We start from the raw sequence: 23,715 nt of genomic DNA, 5'->3' as shown, positions 1-23,715 counted from the left end.
TCATCATCTCCATCAGATATGCGAATATGAGCTTCAGATAGTGCCTAAGTGTAATCCTCCCAGAGTTGGTGCCATTGTGGGGGCATGTTTAATTGCTAAGTTGATTTCCAAGCCTGATGTAGGAAGGTGGAGTTTTCTCCATCTGCTATATGAGATATGTGAGTAACATTTTGTTCCTATAGATGCTGAAGGAGGTCCGCAGGTAGTCTGTGTGTGTTCCCGCACCTGATCCACGGGTCAATTCCTACCCGAACCCTTTGTCCCGAGTGGATTCTCTAGGTGAGTCCTGCCCTGATAGGATCTAGTGCCTTGATAGTTGCCTTCCATATAGTCGAAATCCCAGATGTGCTTCTAATAGGTCTCCTGGTCCAATCCAGGATATGTAGAGGGGCAATGTATTTTGATTTAATCACTCTCGACCAAAGGCTGTCAGTTGTGATCAGATGCCACCCGAGCTTTGCAGCCAGTGCAGTGGAGAAATCATCAAGTTTTTTCAGTCCCCATCCTCCCCACTTCTTAGGCAAAATGAGAGCATCCCATTTGACCCAAGCAAAAATCTTGCCCGACTGGCTTCCCTTCCATAAAAATCTGCAACAAAGGGCTTGAATCCTGGTAAGGATCCCTCTAGGGATCCAAGCCAGGGACATCCAGTAAACAGGTGTGGCTTCCAATACACTCTTTATGAGAGTGAGACGGCCGACACGAGAAAGATATTTTAGATACCAAATGTTGAGTCTTTTCTCCATCTTAGCTATTAGCCAAGTCCAGTCTGCAATCTTGTAGCCCAAGGGCTTTAGCTTATACCCCAGATATTTCAAGCCTTCTGCTAGACCCAACTATGTGAACCGGAAGTGATGAAGTGCAAATTGTATTTCATGTTGAGTGCATGCTGTTGCTTTCAGCGTTGATTTATTTTCATTTAACAACATACCTGTAGTCGACATAAATAAAGAAAAAATGGTTCTGATATTGGTCAGATCACCAATGCTTCCATTCAGGAAGATCAAGACATCATCCACAAAAAGTAGATGTGTGAGCATGCAATCGTCTGTTATCTTGGTACCTTGTAGCCTGCCTCATTTGTGCTCATCCTTTATAGTCCTGTTGAGCCCCTCCATTACAAGGAGGAATAGTAATGGTGAAAGTGGACAGCCTTGCCCTAGTCCTCTTTCCGAGAGAAAGAAGGGGGATGCACTTCCATTGACCAGGACACTGAAAGGAATGTTAGTGATACAACTCATAATCCATTTGATGTAAGTGAAGGGAAACCCCAGATGGGTTAAAATCATTCTGATGTATAACCAATTTACTCTGTCAAAAGCTTTTGATAAAACTACTTTTAGGATCGTACCTTTGCATTTCCTGGTATGTAGAGTGTGCAACACTTCCTGAGCAGTGCCAACAGCCTCATAGATCTGTTTGTCTTGTAGGAAGGCAAATTGTTCTGAGGAGATGTGTTTTGAAAGAATGGGTCTCATCCGATTTGCTATGATTTTAGCAATAATCTTGTATAAGCAGTTGCAGAGAGAGATAGGGTGATACTCATCAAAGGAGGATGGATTATCAGCTTTAGGGATAAGCGCGATAAAAGTAGAGGTGATGGATGCCTCAATACGACCACTTATTCCGGAGTCCTCAATAACATGCAGCAGATCTGTACCAATGATATCAAAGAAAGCCAGGAAAAACTCAATGGTCCAGCCATCCGGCCCAGGACTTTTGTCTTTTTTGAACCATTTCAATGTGGCCTCCAATTCTTCCAGGGTAACTTCTCTTATTAGTTCTCTTTCCTCTTCTTGCTCCACAAAATGTGGGAATAGCTGAGCAACTCTAATGATATCCGCCAGATTTGCTTCCTGAGGGGCACTATACGCTCTTTTAAAATGAGAGGTAGCTAGAGAGGCTAATTGCGGAAATGTGTTTGCAGCTTGTCCTTCTTCATTTTGTAGCTGCCAAATAGTGTTAATCGCCTTTCTACCATTGGCGAACTTATGATAGAATTTTGTGTTAGCGTCCCCTTCCTACATCCAAATCGCCCTGCTTCTTAGCCTCCAAACTTCTTCTTAGTCTTTGAGGATTTTCCCTCTTGCAGAGTAATGGGTTGTAATCCTCTCCTTATGTTCATTTGTACTGTACAATCCACCCTGATCATTTTCAAATTCAGACAACTCAAGTTCAATTTGTCTCAAAGAGAGATCATCCAGAGTCCTCTTATTATGTGCCCATTGCTTGGATATTTTCTTCAGCATTTTGAGGTTTTGTATAAAGCCATTAGTGTAGTTTCCCCCTTCCCCAGGTGGATTTGCTTTCCAGTAGTCTGTAACCATGCTGACATAAGAGGCTTCCTTGAGCCAAGCTGAACATAATTTATATGGCCCTTTGGGTTTTGCTCTGCCTCCATCAATTTCCATGTATATAGGGAGGTGGTCAGAGATCCCCCCAGTTCTGACCCATTGTCTAATGCAAAACCCCAAGTCAAGTATATTCTCTTTAACTAAGAAACGGTCCAGTCTGCGAGCTAGACCATTTTCCCTAGTCCGATTATTTCTCCAGGTGGCTTGAATCTTAGCTGAGGGAATGTCTATCAGCTGGTGATGATCCAGGATGGCAGAGAAGTAGTCCGAGAGTGAATCTCTCTGTGCACAATGGCCCCACGACTCCGAGTGACCAATGGAGAAGTTTAAGTCTCCTCCAAGTATCAGATGATCAAACGAGAAAGTATCTGACCCCAGGAGATTTTCCCAAAATTCTGGTTTGTTTTGGCACGGCCGATATATGTTAAATATTCTAAATTTCATGCCAAGGTCTGTTGAATGCATATCAGCTCCAATATGTCCAACCCCTCTCCAACAATTGAGCAGCTTAATAGATCGGGCATTATATCCCAAGGCTATACCCCCAGATCTCCCATGTGCATCTAGGCCAATGAATTTCCACCCAGGTAACATATGCTCAAGGGACCGTGAGATGTCAGTAGCAAGGCCAAGCGTCTCTTGCAAAAAAATTATGTCAAGCGGGTCGGATTGAACTAACCGACAGAGTGCTAGTTTTTTGTCAGGCCTAGCAAGTCCTCGACAATTGAAAGAGAAAATCTTCATGGAGGGGGTTATGAGGGGGTTTTTCTAGCTCTAAGGACCCCAGGGATTGTGGATTGTTTACCCGATGCAATATCATTCCCGCCTATGATTGTGCTTTAGTGTTAAAATTGGAAACTAGGGCCAAACTTCATGTGGGTCATCTTATTCATGGCTGATAATATGTTCATTAGATTCCTCTCATTGAGAGGTGTAGGATTGATCTAAAGATCATCTGATTCTGATAAGTATTCATGGAGATATGAATTTATTTTGATTATGGAATTATTATCAAGTCGACCTACAACTCATGTAGGCTCAGAAGCCCAACAGTCGCATCTATTCAAACATCAATAGTTGTGTATAAATACACGAGGACTTTTCCTCATTTGCACTCACTCATCTCATCACATTTCTCTCTCCACTGCGCAGAAAAGAGTTTATTCTCTATTGCGCAGAAAAGGGTCTCTTTCTCACACATGTGAAGCCGAAAGCTGCTGAAACTGAAGCTAAAACTACAAATCCAAACTTTGACCAGTGTGGACCATCAAAACTCCTCTTCTGATCTATGTTGTAGGTTCATCTAAACCTCCTCTAAAGGCTGCAACTTTTGGTGGTGGAATCAAGTCGATCCGATGGACGGTTTGCGAGATATCGACTGCCCTAGTTTGAAGGAAGCTGCTGAAACTGAAGCTGCAACTACAGAAGTGAAGTTTGACCTACGTGGACTAGAAGATCTCCTCTTTTGATCTACACTATAGGTTCATCTGAACCTCCACTGAAGGCTGCAACTTTTGGTGGTGGAATCAAGTTGATCCGACAGACGATTTGCGAGATATCGACTGCCCTAGTTTGAAGGAAGCTGCTGAAACTGAAGCTGCAACTGCAGAAGTGAACTTTGACCAGCGTGGACCATCAAACCTCCTCTTCTGATCTGTACTGTAGGTTCATCTAAACCTCCTCTGAAGGCTGCAACTTTTGGTGGTGGAATCAAGTCGATCTGACAGATGGTTTGCGAGATATCGACTGCCCTAGTTTGAAGGAAGCTGCTGAAACTGAAGCTGCAACTGTAGAAGTGAAGTTTGACCTGTGTGGACTAGAAGGTCTCCTCATCTGAACTACGCTGTAGGTTCATTTGAAACTCCTCTGAAGGCTGCAACTTTTGGTGGTGGAATCAAGCCGATCCGACGGTCGGTTTGTGAGATATCGACTGCCCTAGTTTTGTTGATGAAGCCGCTAACGCTGATGCTGCTGATCTAGGGTTTGCTACTGCTGATATAAATCAGATTTATTGTACTATTTCTCTCTGCTGAATTAGTGAAGATAAAAGAATATTTGATCAAAGGGTTTCCCCACACATTGTGGGGTTTTTCCCTGGCTACCCGCCACATCTCGTGTCTCTTGTCTTGGCTTGTTTTTTGTCGATCGTTTAATGTTCTATTTGCACTTTACTTTATGTACATGTGATTGCTAATATGTGGACTATAATAAGAAAAAGAAGTAAATTGTTATAAGCATAGAACATACCATAACTTAACATGGTATCAAAGCTGAGGTGAAGACAAAGCCCAAGCAAGAGCAAGAGCAATCACCGAAGAGAAGATTGGAAAGGCTATCCTAAAAGAACTATGGGGTCCTCAACACTCTTTCCTGCCGAAGACAAGCTCCGTGAGAAAGCTGACTATCACGGATGGAAGATGTCTATCGATCTAACCCTAGAAGATTAAGGAATGCTGAACCATGTAAGAGGCAATATTGTTGAGCCTCCATCAAATGCATCCGCTGCTACCTGGAACAAATGGAAAAATGGAGAAATCAAAACAAAGAAGATCATCCGGGACTCTATCGACAAGCACTTGGTGGCCTACATCTATGAACTGGACACCTCCAAGGAAATCTACGATAGACTGGTGAGTTTGTTTAAAGTCAATGATGCAAATCAAGAAGGGTAAAGATGAGAGTATGCAAGCATACTTCTTAAGAATCACCGAGATCAAGAATGATCTCCTATCTATTGGGGAAACTATTACTGACAGGGAAATGGCACTCACAACTCTTGGAGGATTACCATCTGAATGGTACGTGTTCAGGACTACTCTTTTGAACAATAATGTAATTCCTGGTTTCGAGGAACTAATGGCTAGATGCATTCAAGAAGAAACAAGGGTAGAAGAGCAAGAAATGCCCATGCCTAAAGGTCCTCCTGCTACCTTTTCTTCTCATTCTAAGAAAAGAAATAATTCCGGGACTAAATCAAAAGGAAAGGCTGGACCTAAGGGTGGAAGAAAAGGAGGATGTTACATCTATGATAAAGCAGGTCACTATGCAAGGGAGTGCCTTGATAGAAAGGACTCACACTGGGACGATGATCAAAATCCCTCTAATGGAAATCAAAGGAATGACAAATTCAATTGCAAAGGTAAGAGGAGAGATGGGAATCAAGGAAGAGGACAACCATTCAAAAAGGCTAGAAATTCCAGGATGTATTAAATGCACCTGACCTCAAAAAGAACTTGATGTCCATCTCGGCAATGGAAGGCAAAGCCTACAAGGTAACCTTCAGCGATGGCAAGGTACGTATATGGAAAAATAATGTTAAAGATGCCTTTACTTTTGGGTTTCATGTTGATTCATTATATCAGGTCGACGGAAGTCCGCTAGGTGTCATGTCTTATGACACATCTCTTCACTCCGAACTTTGGCGTCGGAGGTTTTCCCCCCCTTCATTATAAAGCTCTACTCAGTGTAAGACAAATGGTGATAGGGATGCCTGAATTCTGAGTAGAGAAAGAAGGTGTATGTCCAGGATGTGCCGAAGGAAAGCTCAAAAGGGGACCATTCCCCTCAAGCCAAAGCAAGACCTCTGATATATTACAGTTGGTTCACTCAGGCATACCTGAGGCTGGCATTAAGAGGGAGACTAGTACTCCACATACTCTTGAGCAGAATGGTGTGGCGAAAAGGAAGAACCGTACGATTGTGGAAGTTGTCCAGAGACTTCCGAAGTTTCTATGGATAGATAATGTAACAATGCCTGATGTGGAAGAACCCATGGATCCTATTTATCCACTTGAGCCTTCCACTTCTAGGAAGAGGCCTTCATGGCTTAGGGGGGTACTCGATGATGCTGAAGGACATGCTGCACCCTGAGGAACCTTTCGTGAAAGTAAGAAACCTAACAGGTATTAGGGATACCTGACCATCATGAGCACGATTATACAAAATGAGCCTTCGTCATTCTCAGATGTCGTCAAGCATCAAGTATGGAAGGATGCTATGACCAAAGAATATGAGTCTATTATGAAGAATGATGTTTGGGAAGTAGTTCCTAGACCCCAGGACAAGACAATTGTCATGTCAAAATGGCTTTAGAAGATAAAGCATGCAGCAGATGGAAGTACGGAAAAGTATAAGGCTTGTTTTTTTGCTCGTGGTTTCTCCCAGAAGGAAGGTATAGACTATGATGAGATATTTGCACCTGTTGCCAGATATACGAACATCCGCTTGATCATAGCCCTTGCGGCTTCACAAGGATGGAACCTACATCAGATGGATCTCAAGTCAGCGTTCTTGCATGGTTCGATCAAAGAAGAGGTCTATGTGGAGCAACCCGAAGGAGTTGAGATTTATGATCAAAAATCTCGTGTACGCAAGTTGAAGAAAGCTCTCTATGGGCTGAAGTAAGCACCTCGAGCATGGTATGAGAGGATTGATAGCTACTTGATGAAGCTGGGATTCACTAGGAGTGAAACCGATCCTAACCTTTATTTTAAGGTTGAAGATGACAAACCTCTCATACTGGTGCAGACCCTCTCATTCACAAATGTAAGAGGGAGTTGGCTTCTGAATTTGAAATGAAGGACCTAGGACCGATGCACTATTTCCTAGGACTTGAAGTGTGGCAAAAGCCAGGGGAAATTTTCCTATCTCAAGGAAAATATGTGGTAAAGATATTGGAAAGATTTGGTATGATGGACTGCAAGCCTGTGACTACCTCGAGGATCTTGACTTTTAGAAGTTATATGGTAGTGATGTTGGACCAGATTTGGGAAATGCCTTTGAGTTTCATAAACTCATTCGCATTGATGTTCTTGGTGAACCTCTGTCTGAACATATGTTTTATAGTTAGCATTGTGAGCTCATATTTGGTTGAGCCTCACTGGATTGATGCCAAGAATCTTCTGAGATGTCTTTGTGGTGTTAGCGCTTGAAATTTCACCTCAGGCTGAGAAAGGTAAACTTCAAGGCAACATCAAACCACTTAGCCTCGTAGCTAGCCCTACGGGGCAGGAGAGGGCTCTCTCCGGTCTATCTCAGTAAAGATCTTCAATGGGCGAGATGACCAATAGGAAAACACTGATTTTAGGCTAGTAAACTGATCAACAGGTTTAAATTTGGGATTTTTAAAGTTTTGGTGGAAAATTGGGGAATGGCAATTTCGGGTGCGGGGATTGGACACAGTTTTCGCAGGGAGTTCTTTGGGGCGAGGTAGGAAACAGTATTGATGCCTTTGATAGAGATGGATGGATGAGAATGACTGGTGAGGAGTTAAGGAGAGCAAGCAATAACCTTGAATTCCCCTTAAACAGTTGAAAACATTGATATTAAGCAAACTTAAAAGCAGAGCATGACAGTCATGAATTCTACTTTAACACTTCATTTGCCTAATTTGCAGAAGGAAAAGTAAGGAAATGATTCACATAACACACTTACAAGTATAAAGAGAAACACACCATCAATACATGTGACCACAAGAATCCCAAAAAGGACTGCAAAACCCTGGTCTTCCTTTGCCAAAAATTGCAGAGATACAGTGAGTAATACAATAAGAGTTTCTCCCTCAAGAGTCCAACGATGAAAATGAGCAAGAGAGTACATAATATAGATCATCTAACATATTTTCCTGCCTCTAGGGGTCGAGCTCACTATCCTAGGAGCTGTTTCAACCAATTCTAAACTAAGCACTGAAAACTAGGCAGTCAAAACAACTTGCCTCTATAAACTAGGAAACCAATCCATTCATTTAATTTTCACCTATCTCATGAATGAATCTTCTAGAAGAGATACATAAGTGTAAAAGTGTCATAAAATTACATTATTTACATCAAGGAGGATGACAATCCACTCCAAAAAGTCAAACATGGTCAAAACTGCGTTTTGCTGAGCTGTACACTGAAATTTTGAGAAATTTGCCTGATAGGTCGCGCGCCATTCCCTGACGGGTCGCGCGCCTTTGAGGGCACTTTTGGGGCACTTTCAGGTGTCCAAATGAGGCAAGAGTAGGCTTGTTGGAAAGGTCTGTGAGTCTACTTTCCAACCCAATTGGAATTTCTGAATTTGGTTGTCATTTTCCTTTATACTTGTAAGTGTGTTATGTGAATCATTTCCTTACTTTTCCTTCTGCAAATTAGGCAAATGAAGTGTTAAAGTAGAATTCATGATTGTCATGCTCTGCTTTTAAGTTTGCTTAATATCAATGTTTTCAACTGTTTAAGGGGAATTCAAGGTTATTGCTTGCTCTCTTTAACTCCTCACCAGTCGTTCTCATCCATCCATCTCTATCAAAGGCATCAATATTGTTTCCTACCTCGCCCCAAAGAACTCCCTGCGAAAACTGTGTCCAATCCCTGCACCCGAAATTGCCATTCCCCAATTTTCCACCAAAACTTCAAAAATCCCAAATTTAAACCTCTTGATCATTTTACTAGCCTAAAATCAATGTTTTCCTATTGGTCATCTCGCCCATTGAAGATCTTTACTGAGATAGACCGGAGAGAGCCCTCTCCTGCCCCGTAGGGCTAGCTACGAGGCTAAGTGGTTTGATGTTGCCTTGAAGTTTACCTTTCTCAGCCTGAGGTGAAATTTCAAGCGCTAACATATTGGCGACCATACTGGGGAGAACAAACTTTTCTGTGGATTGATGTGTTTGTTTCATAAGTCTTAGATGGAGTCTGAAGATACGCCAGGTAGCCTTCGAAAACGCTCTTGTTTTACATCAGCGTTAGTAGATAAACGCTGCTTCAGTCCATCTCCGTGAGCTTGTGAATACAACACTTCATTTGCATTTCACCCCAGTACATATATCAAGTTCAGATCTGATTGTTGACGGTGGACAACGATCAGACACTTGAAAGGCTGAAATCATTCACCTGGCGACTCTAAATTAGTTTTGAGATCAGATCCAAAGACTCCACTGGAGGATGATCCCGACCAGCAAAAACATGAAAGGACAACATGGACAGATTAGGTATTCAAGTTGGAATTTCATCCAAGACATTTTGTTCTTTGTCATAAATTATTTCTTCTCTTTTCCCAAGCATGTCAAGAAGGCTTTGCAAAGTATACTATATTTGAGAAGAGATCCTTGACCTGCAGTTGATTCTTTCCCTTTGAAGATTGTGAATACCAAATATTTGCATGCCTTTGAGCTTGATCAAGACCTTTCTTCTAAATTTTGTGACGACCATCTTCAGATTGATGAACCTAAAAGACCAAGACAGATTCTATACCTGCTGTACATACCCCTACACCTTGTAAAATTCCAGATCGGTATAAACCTCTTGTTTTACCTTCTGTTCTCCATGCTTTCCCCAAAAACTATGATCTATACCTGCCGATGTTTGATAGTGAAAGCAAGAATGTCAATGCTGAGCAACATGTGCAGAATTTTGAGAATTTTCTAGATCTTTTTGAAGTTGATGAAGAAGATGTCAGTATAAGGCTTTTTGCTCTTTATTTGCAAGCCAAAGTCAAGAGTTGGTTCAAAACCTTGCCTGATGCGAGCATCTCAGATTTCCAGCAGTTTGTCAAAGTTTTTCTCGATAGGTGGATGATCGTGCAGAACCTTTTCTTGATTGTAGAAGAGTATAACCAGCTGAAAAGATTGCCAGGGGAGACAATACAACAGTTTTCAGCCAGATTTAACCAAGTTTATTATTCGATGCCAGTTGATATAAGGCCTACTCCTAGATCTGCTCTCTTGCACTATCCGGGTGCCTTTGACCCGGAGATGGAGTTTTAGCTGAGAGAAAGGGATATTGCAACACTTCACGAGATGCAAAACAGTGCAGTAAATGTAGAGGCTCATCTGCTGATCCGAAGGGCAAGGTTGAAAGAAGAAGAGATGAAAAACATAGATCTGGCCGAATCGACATCTCTAGAGGTGAAGCTTGACATTTTGGTAAGTGCAGTGGAAAAGATGATGGAGAAGGTCACCGCAAGAAATGGTTATGATGCTCAAGCTCATGGCTCGCTGATTGAAGAAGAACAAGTTGCTGATCCAAAACATTTTGTTTATGATCCTAGTTGTCATAGATCCGATAATGATTGTTTTGTAGATCATCTTGGAGAAGAGAGATCTGTTGATATGACATGTATGCTTGATGATGTGTTTTATACTGATGATTTGCCTCAGTTTGATCAGTATAATGATGATTATGTTCTCCAAAAAGAAACTAATCTTACAGACAAATCAACAGCTAGTTTGTGGGAGGAGGAAGAAGTTCACTTACAACAGCTCGAGTATAATGATCAAATGATGCATAGCAGCTATGACAATGATGAGGAAAGTGCATCAAAGTTTGAAGTAAGTGAAGGATCTTTGCCTTTTTGTTTTGATTCGTTTCAGTTCATCAGAGATAACTACCATGCAATCAGAAATCAAATGTCAACAAGTCTTGATTTGAATCATATAAAGAGCAATGAGAACCTTGTTCAAGACTTCTCATATTCAGATTTGCAACCCCCGAAAGCCATTGATTATCAAATTGCAGATGAAGACTTGGAAGTGCACACGCATGATTTAATGATTCAAGGTGACTCCGTACCATTTTGTTTTGAATCATTTCAGTTTTTGAAGGGTAGATTGCATAGTAAATCTTCAAATGAACAGCCTATAACAAATCAACAATCTCTCAGTGTTAATGTTGAGGACGAGACAGATAACAAAATTCTTGAGCAGCCTGTAGCATCAGATTTGCAGCCACCAAATGAAATTGAAGGGCAGATTACAGATGAAGTTGTGGAAGACGAAATACATGATTTGATGAAGCAGGAAGATTCTATACCCTTTTGTTTCGAAGCATTTCAGTTTATAAGGCAAAATCTTCGTAAAATCTCTCAAGAAAAAGATGAACAGCTAGAAGGATGTCATACATTTTCAATGGATACATTACAACAGTCTTTTCAAGTTTTTCATGATCCAATAGCTGATGTTTTGGATGAGGTTTGCAGTCAAAGTCTTTCTCCATTGACTACATGTGAGCTTGAAACATGTGCTGATATGAATTTGATCCGGCAGCCAGTTTCTTTCTTATTTTCAGCAGAGGTCTCGTCACAAGGCTCAAATCAAAGTTTGCATTCATGGTATGAAGGAAAGAGAAGTAATCCATTGGATGAGCTAAGTTCCAGTGTGCTTGAATTTCAAGATCCTTATGCAGTGTTTTTGGAGGTGGATAGAGAATTCATATCTTTCAACGGATCTATTTATAAGTTGTCATGGGAGTTGCCTTTCAGTAGTTCTCTCTTGTTATTCATAAGCGAGAACTTGTGGAGAATTCAACCAGCAGACAGAATACTTACTTGGTTGCATTGGTTGTTTCATTTCACTTGATCAGGTGATGAATGAAACTGTTAGAGTAGGTTTTGATGAATAAGCTCCCCTTTGAGCATCATTTTCAGTTGGTCGGTTGTGTTTAAGTATTGAGTCAGTTTTTAGTTGAGTGAGAGTCAATTTGTGTTGTCAAGTTATCAGTTTTTAGTCATGCATTTCAACTTGAGTTTTTGACTCCATTGCCCAATGATTATAAGGCACTGGTCTGCTCTCCCAGAGGTCTAAGGTTCTTGGTATCTCCAAGGAGCTACCATCCCCATTGGAGCCAATGTTAGAGTCGGTCTAGTAGCCCTCCATCAGCGATCAAAGCTCTTTGCATTTGCATAGGTAGGTGTCTCATCAGTGTCATTCTTTGCATTCCGTTAGGCATGCCATAACCCTGATGGAGGAGCTGGTGTCTTTGTCCCCCTCTGGGCACTGCTGGATCAGCTTGTTTCAGTCATTAAACTTTGTCAAGGTTACTTGTCTATTGTCTTGAGATCAAATTTTTAGGTCTAGGGTTTTTGGTCAAGTTTGTCTTCAAGCTCATGTCTCTGAAGGTCAATAAGTACCCAGCAAGCCAGAGGGATGATTTTTAAAGTGTTTTTTCAAAAGATTCTATCTTGTACAGTTAATTTTCACCTTGGATTTAAAAACCCTGTTTTTAAAGCCAAAGTCATTTCTCAAAAATTTTGTGAAAATTGTAAAAAATTCAAAATGATTCAAAGGAAAACATATAACCTTGGCTCCCTTGCCAAGATCCCTCAGAGCCTATCCCTGCAAAAAATTATCAAAGAAAAGCATCAAATCAATCAGTTTCAGGACAAAAGGAAACCAAAAAGTCAAGTTTATAAAGTGTCATGGAAAAACATTATAAAGTGGGTTATGATATGAAATTAATTCAAACAAGGCTATAAAAGCCCTAATCTCCCTCTATCAAGCCTCATTATGCATCCAAGTGATAGAGCAACTGATTGCAAGAGAGTTTGAGTGAAGTTTGTGAGTTGGGAAGGCGCGCGACCCGTCGAACCAGGCGCGCGACCCGTCAGAGGCGCACGACTCATCAGGCACCCTCCGCCAGTGTTAATTTACAACGCGCGCGACCCGTCAGAGGCGCGCAACCTGTTGGGTGAGGCGTGCGACCCATCAGCACTCTCTCTGCCAAAACCGCCAGCAAACTTGCCAAGGAACCACAAATTGCCAAATTTTGCAAGGTAGGCCCTCCATCATAAAAAATTATTGCTTGTTACAGTTCAAGAAGGTCATGATTATATTTGTAAAGGTCTCCATTTGCAAGTAGAAGTCTCTATTATGCTTTGGCTTGAAGTTGTAAAAATTGCTAGGGTTTATTATGCTGTTTTGAGGTATCCCATTGTTCTCATTTTTTCCACCTCCCATTTCATATTCCTTATCATTCTATGTAAATTTCCCTTCCAAATATGTGAAAAGCCCTAAACCCTACCCCTCTTCCCAAGAAATCAAAAAATTACACCCTAACCCTACCTCTCATAATATCCTTGTAAATCAAATTGTATAATGATGTATATGCAATAATTCTTCCCCTAAACTCCCTGTTTTATTATTATTCCCGTTTTCCCTTTAAAGTATCCCTCCCCTAACATTTCCCTCGTGCTCCTTGTCCCCTTGAAACAGCATTTCAAAACAGTTAAAACAACAGATTTCAAAGCAGAAGCAGCAGTACATTTCAGCCACTTTGCCCCTGAAACCATGTCAGAAACCGAAACCGACTATGAGCAAAGTGATGACCATGAGTCAACACCAGAAGTTGAGCCTGCTCCGAAACATGAAGAATCATTATTGGGCACGGATACACGTGTGCAAGGCGAAGATGAAAGTGCTCCAAAGGCGGTTGGCCAAAGCACAAAAACGAAGAAAAAGGTCCGATCCCCTCCACATCTTGGCCGAGGCTTCCTTGAAGGAGCATGGCACTAAATAGCTCAGCCCCAGCACAAATTCCAAGAAATTTTGAGCATTTTGGGTGATTTTTGGTTTTTAAGGCAAAAAACAGGTTTTTCCGCTTGATGGGTCTCACCCCCCGCGCGACCCTTTCACTTGGCAACTCTATTTTCAAAAACTCAGCATTTCTGGATTTGGCATGAAAATTTACACATGCTCACCCATTTCCAAGAGATTTTATGAAGTTTTGGGCCTCCTGAAAGTCAAAAAACAAGCAAAAAATGACTTTCTGCCACATTTTTGACACACAGAAAGCAGTCTTGGGAGATTGCAATTTTGGAGGGGCAAATGACAACCAAATTCAGAAATTCCAGTTGGGTTGGAAAGTAGACTCACAGACCTTTCCAACAAGCCTACTCTTGCCTCATTTGGACACCTGAAAGTGCCCCAAAAGTGCCCTCAAAGGCGCGCGACTCGTCAGGGAATGGCGCGCGACCTATCAGGCAAATTTCTCAAAATTTCAGTGTACAGCTCAGCAAAACGCAGTTTTGACCATGTTTGACTTTTTGGAGTGGATTGTCATCCTCCTTGATGTAAATAATGTAATTTTATGACACTTTTACACTTATGTATCTCTTCTAGAAGATTCATTCATGAGATAGGTGAAAATTAAATGAATGGATTGGTTTCCTAGTTTATAGAGGCAAGTTGTTTTGACTGCCTAGTTTTCAGTGCTTAGTTTAGAATTGGTTGAAACAACTCCTAGGATAGTGAGCTCGACCCCTAGAGGCAGGAAAAGATGTTAGATGATCTATATTATGTACTCTCTTGTTCATTTTCATTGTTGGACTCTTGAGGGAGAAACTCTTATTGTATTACTCACTGTATCTCTGCAATTTTTGGCAAAGGAAGACCAGGGTTTTGTAGTCCTTTTTGGGATTCTTGTGGTCACATGTATTGATGGTGTGTTTCTCTTTATACTTGTAAGTGTGTTATGTGAATCATTTCTTTACTTTTCCTTCTGCAAATTAGGCAAATGAAGTGTTAAAGTAGAATTCATGACTGTCATGCTCTGCTTTTAAGTTTGCTTAATATCAATGTTTTCAACTGTTTAAGGGGAATTCAAGGTTATTGCTTGCTCTCCTTAACTCCTCACCAGTCATTCTCATCCATCCATCTCTATCAAAGGCATCAATACTGTTTCCTACCTCGCCCCAAAGAACTCCCTGCGAAAACTGTGTCCAATCCCCGCACTTGAAATTGCCATTCCCTAATTTTCCACCAAAACTTTAAAAATCCCAAATTTAAACCTGTTGATCAATTTACTAGCCTAAAATCAGTGTTTTCCTATTGGTCATCTCGCCCATTGAAGATCTTTACTGAGATAGACCGGAGAGAGCCCTCTCCTGCCCCGTAGGGCTAGCTACGAGGCTAAGTGGTTTGATGTTGCCTTGAAGTTTACCTTTCTCAGCCTGAGGTGAAATTTCAAGCGCTAACATGTGGCACAATCACTTATGGGTTAAGATACACTGTCGGAGATGTGAGACTACTTGGATATACTGATGCTGATTGGGCAGGCAATGTGGAGGACCGTAAGAACACTTCCGGGTGTTGTTTCTGCTTGGGATTTACTTCGATATCCTGGATGAGCAGGAAGCATAAGTCAGTGGCTTTGAGCACCGCCGAAGCAGAATATATTACTGCTAGCATGGCCTCCTGTGAGGCATTCTGGTTGTGAAAGCTCTTCATTGAGCTGTTTAGATTTACATTGGATACCACCGTGATCCTATGTGACAACCAGAGTGGGATTCGTTTGTCAGAGAATCCCGTATTTCATGATCGCTCCAAGCATATCGATATCAGGTATCACTATATTCGAGATATGGTGCAGCGGGGAGCTATAAGGCTCCAACATATCGGTACAGATGAACAGGTCGCCGACATTCTGACAAAGCCCCTAGGGAAATTCAAATTCCTAACTTTCTGAGAACAACTTGGTGTTGTTCAAAGACCCTCAGATGAGGGTCTTGTATGATGCATGGAGCTCTGGGAGCTCTGGGGGGGTGCGGGGTACTTCTTGGAGCAACATATGACCACAGGGTGATTCACCATCCCTTGGTGGTGTACATGTACACCCTGTGGCGACTATGTAGCAGGATGATTGGTTCTCCTGTGAGGCCTGGATTGATGTGTTCTCCATGGTGATTGTAGTAGGATTGATGTGTTCTCCTGTGAGGCCTGGATTGATGTGTTCTCCATGGCGATTGTAGTAGGATTGATGTGTTCTCCTGTGAGGCCTGGATTGATGTGTTCTCCATGGCGATTGTAGCAGGATTTATGTGTTCTCTTGTGAGGCCTGGATTGATGTGTTCTCCATGGCGATTGTAGCAGGATTGATGTGTTCTCCTGTGAGGCCTGGATTGATGTGTTCTCCATGGCGATTGTAGCAGGATTGATGTGTTCTCCTGTGAGGACAAGATTGATTAGTTCTCCTATTGAGGCATCCTACCCATGCAGTCTAGGACTCATGGGAAGTACCTCTCATCTGATCAATGAGCAGGGAAATGAAGTTAGGGACCATAGTAGTACCGATGGACGCATCGTTGTATCTACCGTACTCCCTATGTTAAGATGACCTCCATTGATCTGGGATCAATGATACTGTTCTGGGACCAGTGGTAGGAGTGGTACATTCTATGACACTGACTTCGGGTCGGTTGTTACTGGTCTGGGACTAGTGGTACGCAATCTAAGACTGACTTTGAGTCAGTGGAGGATGTCACTGGTCTGGGACCAGTGGTAGGAGTTGCACTCACTATGACGCTGACTTCGGGTTGGTTGAGACTAGTCTGGGACCAGTGGTACATACTCTGAGACTGACTTTGAGTTAGTATGATACATCCTCGATCATTTCTCCTTCTTCATAATTCGGACAAAAGCAGAGCAGAACAGAACATAATAGAGTAGAGAAGTACAGATCAGTACAGGGCAGAACAAGACAAAGCAGAATAGGCAAAATAGTGCAGAGGAGGACAACGGTTAGGCTGTACAGGGTAGTGCATTTGATGGATGAATAGTAGCGACCGACAGAAAGATTGCAGATGAAGTTCACCCTAGTTGAGAGGGAGTGTTAAAATTGGAAACTAGGGCCAAACTTCAAGTGGGTCATCTTATTCATGGCTGATAATATGTTCATTAGATTCCTCTTGTCGAGAGGTGTAGGATTGATCTAAAGATCATCCGATTCCATAAGTATTCATGGAGATATGAATTTATTTTGATTATGGAATTATTATCAAGCCGACCTATAACTCATGTAGGCTCAGAAGCCCAACAGTCGCATCTATTCAAACATCAACAGTTGTGTATACATACAGGAGGACTTTTCCTCATTTGCAGTCACTCATCTCATCACATCTCTCTCTCTCTACTGTGCAGAAAAGGGTCTCTCTCTCACACATGTGAAGCCGAAAGTTGTTGAAACTAAAGTTGCAAATGCAGATCCAAACTTTGACTAGCGTGGACCATCAAACCTCCTCTTTTGATCTGTGTTGTAGGTTCATCTGAACCTCCTCTAAAGGCTGCAATTTTTGGTGGTGAAATCAAGTCGATCCGACGGACAGTTTGCGAGATATCGACTGCCCTAGTTTGAAGGAAGCTGCTGAAACTAAAGCTGCAACTGCAGAAGTGAAGTTTGACCTGCGTCGACTAGAATATCTCCTCTTTTGATCTACACTGTAGGTTCATCTGAACCTCCTCTAAACGCTGCAACTTTTGGTGGTGGAATCAAGTCGATCCGACACGGTTTGCGAGATATCGACTGCCCTAGTTTGAAGGAAGCTGCTGAAACTAACGCTGCAACTGCAGAAGTGAACTTTGACCAGCGTGGACCATCAAACCTCCTCTTCTGTTCTGCACTATAGGTTCATTTGAACCTCCTCTGAAGGCTACAACTTTTGGTGGTGGAATCAAGTCGATCCGACAGACAGTTTGCGAGATATCGACTACCCTAGTTTGAAGGAAGCTGCTGAAACTTAAGCTGCAATTGCAGAAGTGAAGTTTGACCTACGTGGACCAGAAGATCTCCTCATATGAACCTCCTCTGAAGGCTGCAACTTTTGGTGGTGGAATCAATCCGATCCAACGGTTGGTTTGTGAGATATCGACTGCCCTAGTTGTGATGATGAAGCCGCTAATGCTGATGTTGCTGATCTAGGGTTTGCTACTGCTGATATAAATCAGATTTATTGTACTATTTCTCTTTGCTGAATTATTGAAGATAAAAGAAGATTTGATCAAAGGGTTTCCCCAGACATTGTGTGGTTTGTCCCTGGCTAGCCATCACATCTTGTATCTCTTGTCTTGGCTTGTTTTCTGTCGATCGTTTAATGTTCTATCTGCACTTTACTTTATGTACATGTGATTGCTAATCCATGGAATATAATAAGAAAAAGAAGTAAACTGTTATAAGCATAATAGTTTACTAGTTTTTTGTTAGGCCTAGCAAGCCCTCGACAATTGAAAGAGAAAATCTTCATGGAGCGGGTTATGAGGGGGTTTCTCTAGCTCTAAGGACCCCAGGGATTGTGGACTGTTTACCCGATGCGATATCATCTCCCGCCTATGATTGTGCTTTAGTGATAGAGGAGGGTCGACCTCGATGGAGTTTGTGTGGGGGGGGGGGGGGGGTGGGGATAATGTCGAGGCCGACGTGATCCACAGCCTGTCTCTTGGCTTTCGAACGGGACAGGTACCCCGGAGCTGGAGGGGAAAATATGGAGGATGTATGTGGAGGGGGGGGGAGAACGACAGAGAGGGAGGAGTGGGAGTAATGATAGGTTGAGAGGGGACAATGTCACAACTGATCTGAGCAGAGGCAACAGTGGAAGATGTCGAACCCATACCCAAAGCCAAAGAAATACCATATGACAAGATATCATGAATATATGAGCAGCAAAGAGAGGAATAAGAGAGAGGGATGCTCATACCCAAGGTGTTGGAGTCTCCGGAGGCCGACATGGCATGATCAGGTGGTGGGGGAGGAGGACGAAGGGGAGGCCTTCCTCGCTTCTTCTGGGTAGACTTTGCAGGAGCTAAAGCCAAATCCACTGGAGCTGATTGTGCTTCAGTCCTCCTTTCAGGGGATGCTGTATGCCGAGGCTGTTCCTCAGGATTTCGAGGTTGTTCCTCCTGTTCAGGTACCTCTCGAGTCAGTGGCTCCTGTCTCAGAAACTTCCTAAATGACCCTCCATTAAGGGGGCAATCTTTGTACAGGTGCCCCACTCTGTGGCATCTCCTGCACTTGAATGGGATGCCCTCGTAGTCCAAAATCTGTCGCCTTGTTGTATTCCTCCATTGAATATTGATATGTTCCAGTAGTCCATCAGTAAGATCCATGTGAACCAGAATCCTAGCATAGGCCATACACCCCGAAGTCTGAAAGGAGGCATCAAAAGTGAGATAGTTACCAATTGCATTCCCAATTCGCTTGAAGATATTCTTCGTCCAGAAGTGAAATGGAAGCCACGGGAGACGAACCCAAATAGGTCTCGCATCTACCCTTTCTTGTTCAGGGTCAAACATCAACGTCCACCTCCAAAGAAGAATAGGGACTTGATCGATATGCCAAACAGTCGACAATACAAAGTTGGTGTGAGCCAAACAACTGAACCGCATCACAAACCAACCTTTAACAAAGTTCTGAACCTTGGGGGAGTCCTTTAGATGATGGCTCCAAACCTCCACCGCCCATTTCTGGAGCCGCTCCACACTAAAGTGTCGGCCACGAACCCGACCAACAAGAACTTTCTCCGCAGATTCCATTGTCTCCAATAACTGTGTATCCTCTGTGAGTTTGAGGAATACCTCGCAATTCCTGAGCTTTAGGCACCGTTTCCTCTTAGACCCCCCCCTAAACCTAGTGGCTGAGCCTTCAGGTACCTCAAAAATATGTGCAGTCACCATTGAAGTTGAAACCCTAGTTGCAGCTGTCGAGATGGAGGCGAAGAAACCCGGGATGGAGTCAATGCCCGTGAAGTTACCTTGCGAAGGAGCCACCGGGGAAAAAAGGTAGATGTGGTGGATGCCTGAGAGGCGGATGCCAAAAGGTGGTCGGTCGAGGGTTTGATGATGCTAGACGAGGAGGGATTCGAACCTGTAACCCCTCCTAGGGCTTGTTCACCTTGGAAATTCAGAGGCTCAGCAAATGCCAAGGAATTCGGTGAGAGCGGCTGAGTGATATAGTCAGGGTTTGCAGGGGCGTCTTCAGGCAACGAGATCGACGTGATGCGAGAGCTAGTGATGGAGGGTAGGGCACCTATTTCTTCGGAGAGCTCATTGTCGAAGGTGTAAAAACCTTCCAGTGTGGTCCTAGGTTCCGTCCAAATGGGCTCTCCTTCCAAAGGGTCCACAGAATAGTCTAGGAGGTCGTCCATAACTGTCGAAACCACTGGCTGACAGCTACTTGCAAGTTCGATGAAAAACAGGGAAATGGGTAGTCAGTGGGAAGGTCCAAACCACCCAAGTAAATTGCCAAACCGGTAACAGCTGAGGTTAAGGTAAACGGGAAGCGGTAGGGAAGGTAACAGCTTACGGGGGCAGTCGGTGGATGTGGACTGTAAAAACTGTACTCCGTGGATGAACGTTGCAAAGGAACCCTAACCCCAACCCCATCTCGCGAATCCTCCCCTTCAACAATCATGTATCCATAGAAAACTCTTATCTGTACCTTCTTCTATTTTTCATATGAGGTAATTTTAAAATAAATTTTCCCAAATTTGGATTCATAACTTTTACTCGAGTTTTCTTTGAGTATTTATCTTTACAGACTCATATTACTTAATCTATTTATGTGGGACATATGAAAATGTTTTACTGTTAGACGATTTCGTGATTTTCATTATTTTTAACCTTTGGGTAAATTAAAGTTCATTATATTTAACCAGAGATAACTGGTTCTTCCCAATGTTTCGCCATTGTTGTAGGGAAAACCCAACACCCCCCATTATTTGACTTATTTAGTTCAAATAATGGGGACCCTTTACATTAATTTTTGGCAAAACCCTTTTATGATTTTCATAAGTTAATTGTCTTACAATTTTGCAACAACAAGAAAAAATCGTCGAATTTATATTTTGATTGTTTCTTTGAATTCGATTTTTCACTAACTTTCCATTGATACTTGTTTCGCCTCATTTGGTTAACCAATTGTAAATGGTAATCCTTCGAAGTTTGATCATTTTTTTCGCCAAGGGTAAAAAAATGTATATAATGTATAATATTTCAATTTTTGTAACTAATTAAGTTCAATAGTCATTCATTGCAAATTTTAACTTTTAGTTAAATTTTACTAGTTTTTCATTTTTCACTAACAATGCTACAAAATGATCCAGCGAAATTATACAACAGTTGAAAAACGTTTTTTGAATCTCGGTAATTTACTCCAATTTATTATTTTAAAACAAATTGCCAAGCTCAGAATCTCAAAATTGCAAAGTGGATGTAGTTCAAATTGTAAAATTAAATATTTTATGTGAACCTCACTCCATATCATTTCTTTCCTTCCAAAATTCCAATTCAAAAATACCAAAATAACAATCTAATAAAAAGTGTAATGCAATATTGCGATATCACATATCGTGATTTTATTAAGTGCGTTTGTTTAACATTTCACAATTTGCAATTTTAGAAATATGCGATAAAATTTTTGTTTTAAAGTAAAGTTTTTGGTAACCTCCCTATGCCTCCCGACTCCGTGACCTCACTCGACCTCCACATCACCCTCCTCACTTGCCTTCACGTCACCCTCCCTATATTAACTTTCACCTCTCTCCACTCACCTCACCCATCCCATAGTATGTAAATTTTTTGGTAACCTCCTTATGCCTCCCGACTCCATGACCTCACTCACCCTCCCTCCATTAACTTTCACCTCCCTCCACTCACCTCACCCATATCCCTCCACTAACGTTAACTCCATAGTATATTATGTCATACGTTTGGAGTGTAATTCATATATTAGTTTGGAATTATATATTATATTTTTAAAATGTTAAAATATTATATTAATATTATAATAATTATATTTTAACTATAATATTTTATTATAATTTTAATTAATATAATATAATAATATTTTAATTAATTATTAAACTATTTTTATTAATTAGTTTAATGATGTATTTTAAATTTTTATTAATTAATTAAAGTTTCTAATGATAATTAATTAATATTAATTAAAAGATAATTGCAATCTAATAATTTAGACATAGTCGACCTGAGACTACCACCCCCTCGCTGCTTGGTTTACCTTCTGTTGTGGTCAGTTTTTTGGAGTTTTCTGAGAAGCTCCTATCTTTCCTTACCCCTGTTTTGTTGACCTCTCATCATCTGCTATTTTTTCGCCGACCGTCACTGTCGTTTCCCCATGGATTCGAAAGATATCGTGGACTATGAGGAGGACCCCAACCCTAACCAAGTCATATGGGCTCATCACCTTTTGGGGACAGGCTTTGAACCCTCCACAGTTAAAAAACGCTTGCTGACAGCTGCCCAATCCACTCCTTTCCACCCAGGCTCCTCTAAAAATCACCCTCCACTTGACGTTCACATTGAAGACTTGCCTGGCTTGGACTACCCTCCCTTATCTCCTGCTACCCTCAATCTACTGGGGACTTGCCTACAACCCTCCCCTACCTTCGATTCCCCCCTAATTCATCCTCCACGGATCCCTGTGCCCTCGGGTGCGCCCTCATCCTCCCGCACTACTCCCTTCAAACCCTCTCCCCACTCCATCCCTACTCTCTCCAGTGCAACCCTAGCTCCCGACAATAAGAACCCTACATCCCCCATTCAGTTAGGGTGCTTCAGTTCCCCCATCCCTAACACTAAATCCACCCCAACTACCCCCCTCACTGTCAACCAGAGCTGCAAAAGCCTGCTTAAGGAATATTCGACGGCACGCCGTTCAAACAAACCCAAGAGGGGAAGGTGCTTAAAATTTGTGGATAGAGATATTAACCTTACCCTGGGCGGGGACATCCCGATGGGAGAAGTTACAGACATGGCTAAGAAGGTTCTAGTAGGTCGAGTAAGAGGCAGAAATTACTTAGTGGAGTGTTTCAGGCTCTGGACCTCGGAGATTTGGGGTACCCTCCTTAAAGAACTCCCTGTTATCAGAGTCTTAGTGCGGGGCTGGTTTTCTCTTCAGTTTCATAGGGAAGAGTACACGGATTGGATTCTCTCATGTTTTTGGCACATTGAGCTTGCTCCAGTTCTATTAAAGAGTTGGGATCCCTTATTCAACCCAGAATGCGAACAGATGGGAGCAGGGCCTATATGGGTTCGCCTGCCTGGCCTCCCAATGCAATTTTGGATCCCTCTGGTATTCAAGAGAATTGGAGATGCTTTAGGGACTTATTTAGAACATGACCAGTCCTTTGAAAAAACTGGTAATATGACTACGGCAAGAATCCTTGTCCATCTGGACACTAGGGAGGGGCTGGAGGAGAAAATAACTCTCCACTGGAGGCATTTCTCGCGTCGCCAGAACCTGGACTACGAAGGAGTGCCCTTCCGCTGTCGAAGATGCCACAAGGTCGGGCACCTATATAAGGATTGTCCTTTACTATCTTCATCTGCACAGGAGATGGCTAGGGGAGTCAAACACCGTTTGTCAGAAGATTCAAATATGGACAAGCAGCACTCTGGACAAGAACATCCTAAGGAAGTGGATGAAGGCTCGGCACTGCAAACAAATCTTCCAAAGATCCCATCTTCATCCCCTCCTTAGACTCGATCCAGGTCTGCGAAGGGTGCCGCACTTTCATTGGGTATTGATACTTTTTCTTGCTCCTCTGCATTTCTATTTAATCATGTTCTTACTTCACTACACTCTCCTTCATCTCATATGATGCATTTTTAAGCCCTCAGCCTCCCATCGAATGTGGTATCGAGCCTCCTCCCACGATTCTCTCGACCACCCCTCTGTCCCTTCCTAGTTTCACCCCCCATCCTCTTCCATCCTCCCCCTCTCCGCATCAGGATCCCATTCCTACAACCTCCAATCTCGACCGCTGCACAAAATCCCTTTGCTTGGTCTAGGTATTCGCCCCCAACCTGCTGAATCTAAACCTA

At 42.3% G+C, this 23,715-nt stretch overlaps 1 protein-coding gene across 1 annotated transcript; it reads left to right on the top strand.

Annotated features, from left to right (window-relative positions):
• The first annotated feature begins 22,642 nt into the window (after positions 1-22,642).
• On the top strand, positions 22,643-23,371 carry LOC149205125 (uncharacterized). The gene has a single exon (XM_089397318.1). It carries the CDS (start codon positions 22,643-22,645, stop codon positions 23,369-23,371), a length of 729 nt encoding a protein of 242 aa, XP_089253444.1.
• The last annotated feature ends 344 nt before the right edge of the window (positions 23,372-23,715 follow it).

Source organism: Pinus tabuliformis, chromosome 1_2, assembly GCF_031772625.1.
Source record: "Pinus tabuliformis cultivar Carrire ecotype Pingquan chromosome 1_2, CPIR1, whole genome shotgun sequence".
Lineage (NCBI taxonomy): Eukaryota > Viridiplantae > Streptophyta > Pinopsida > Pinales > Pinaceae > Pinus > Pinus tabuliformis.
Note: the sequence above shows the minus strand (reverse complement) of the source record. Positions and strands in the feature narration are given on the sequence as shown.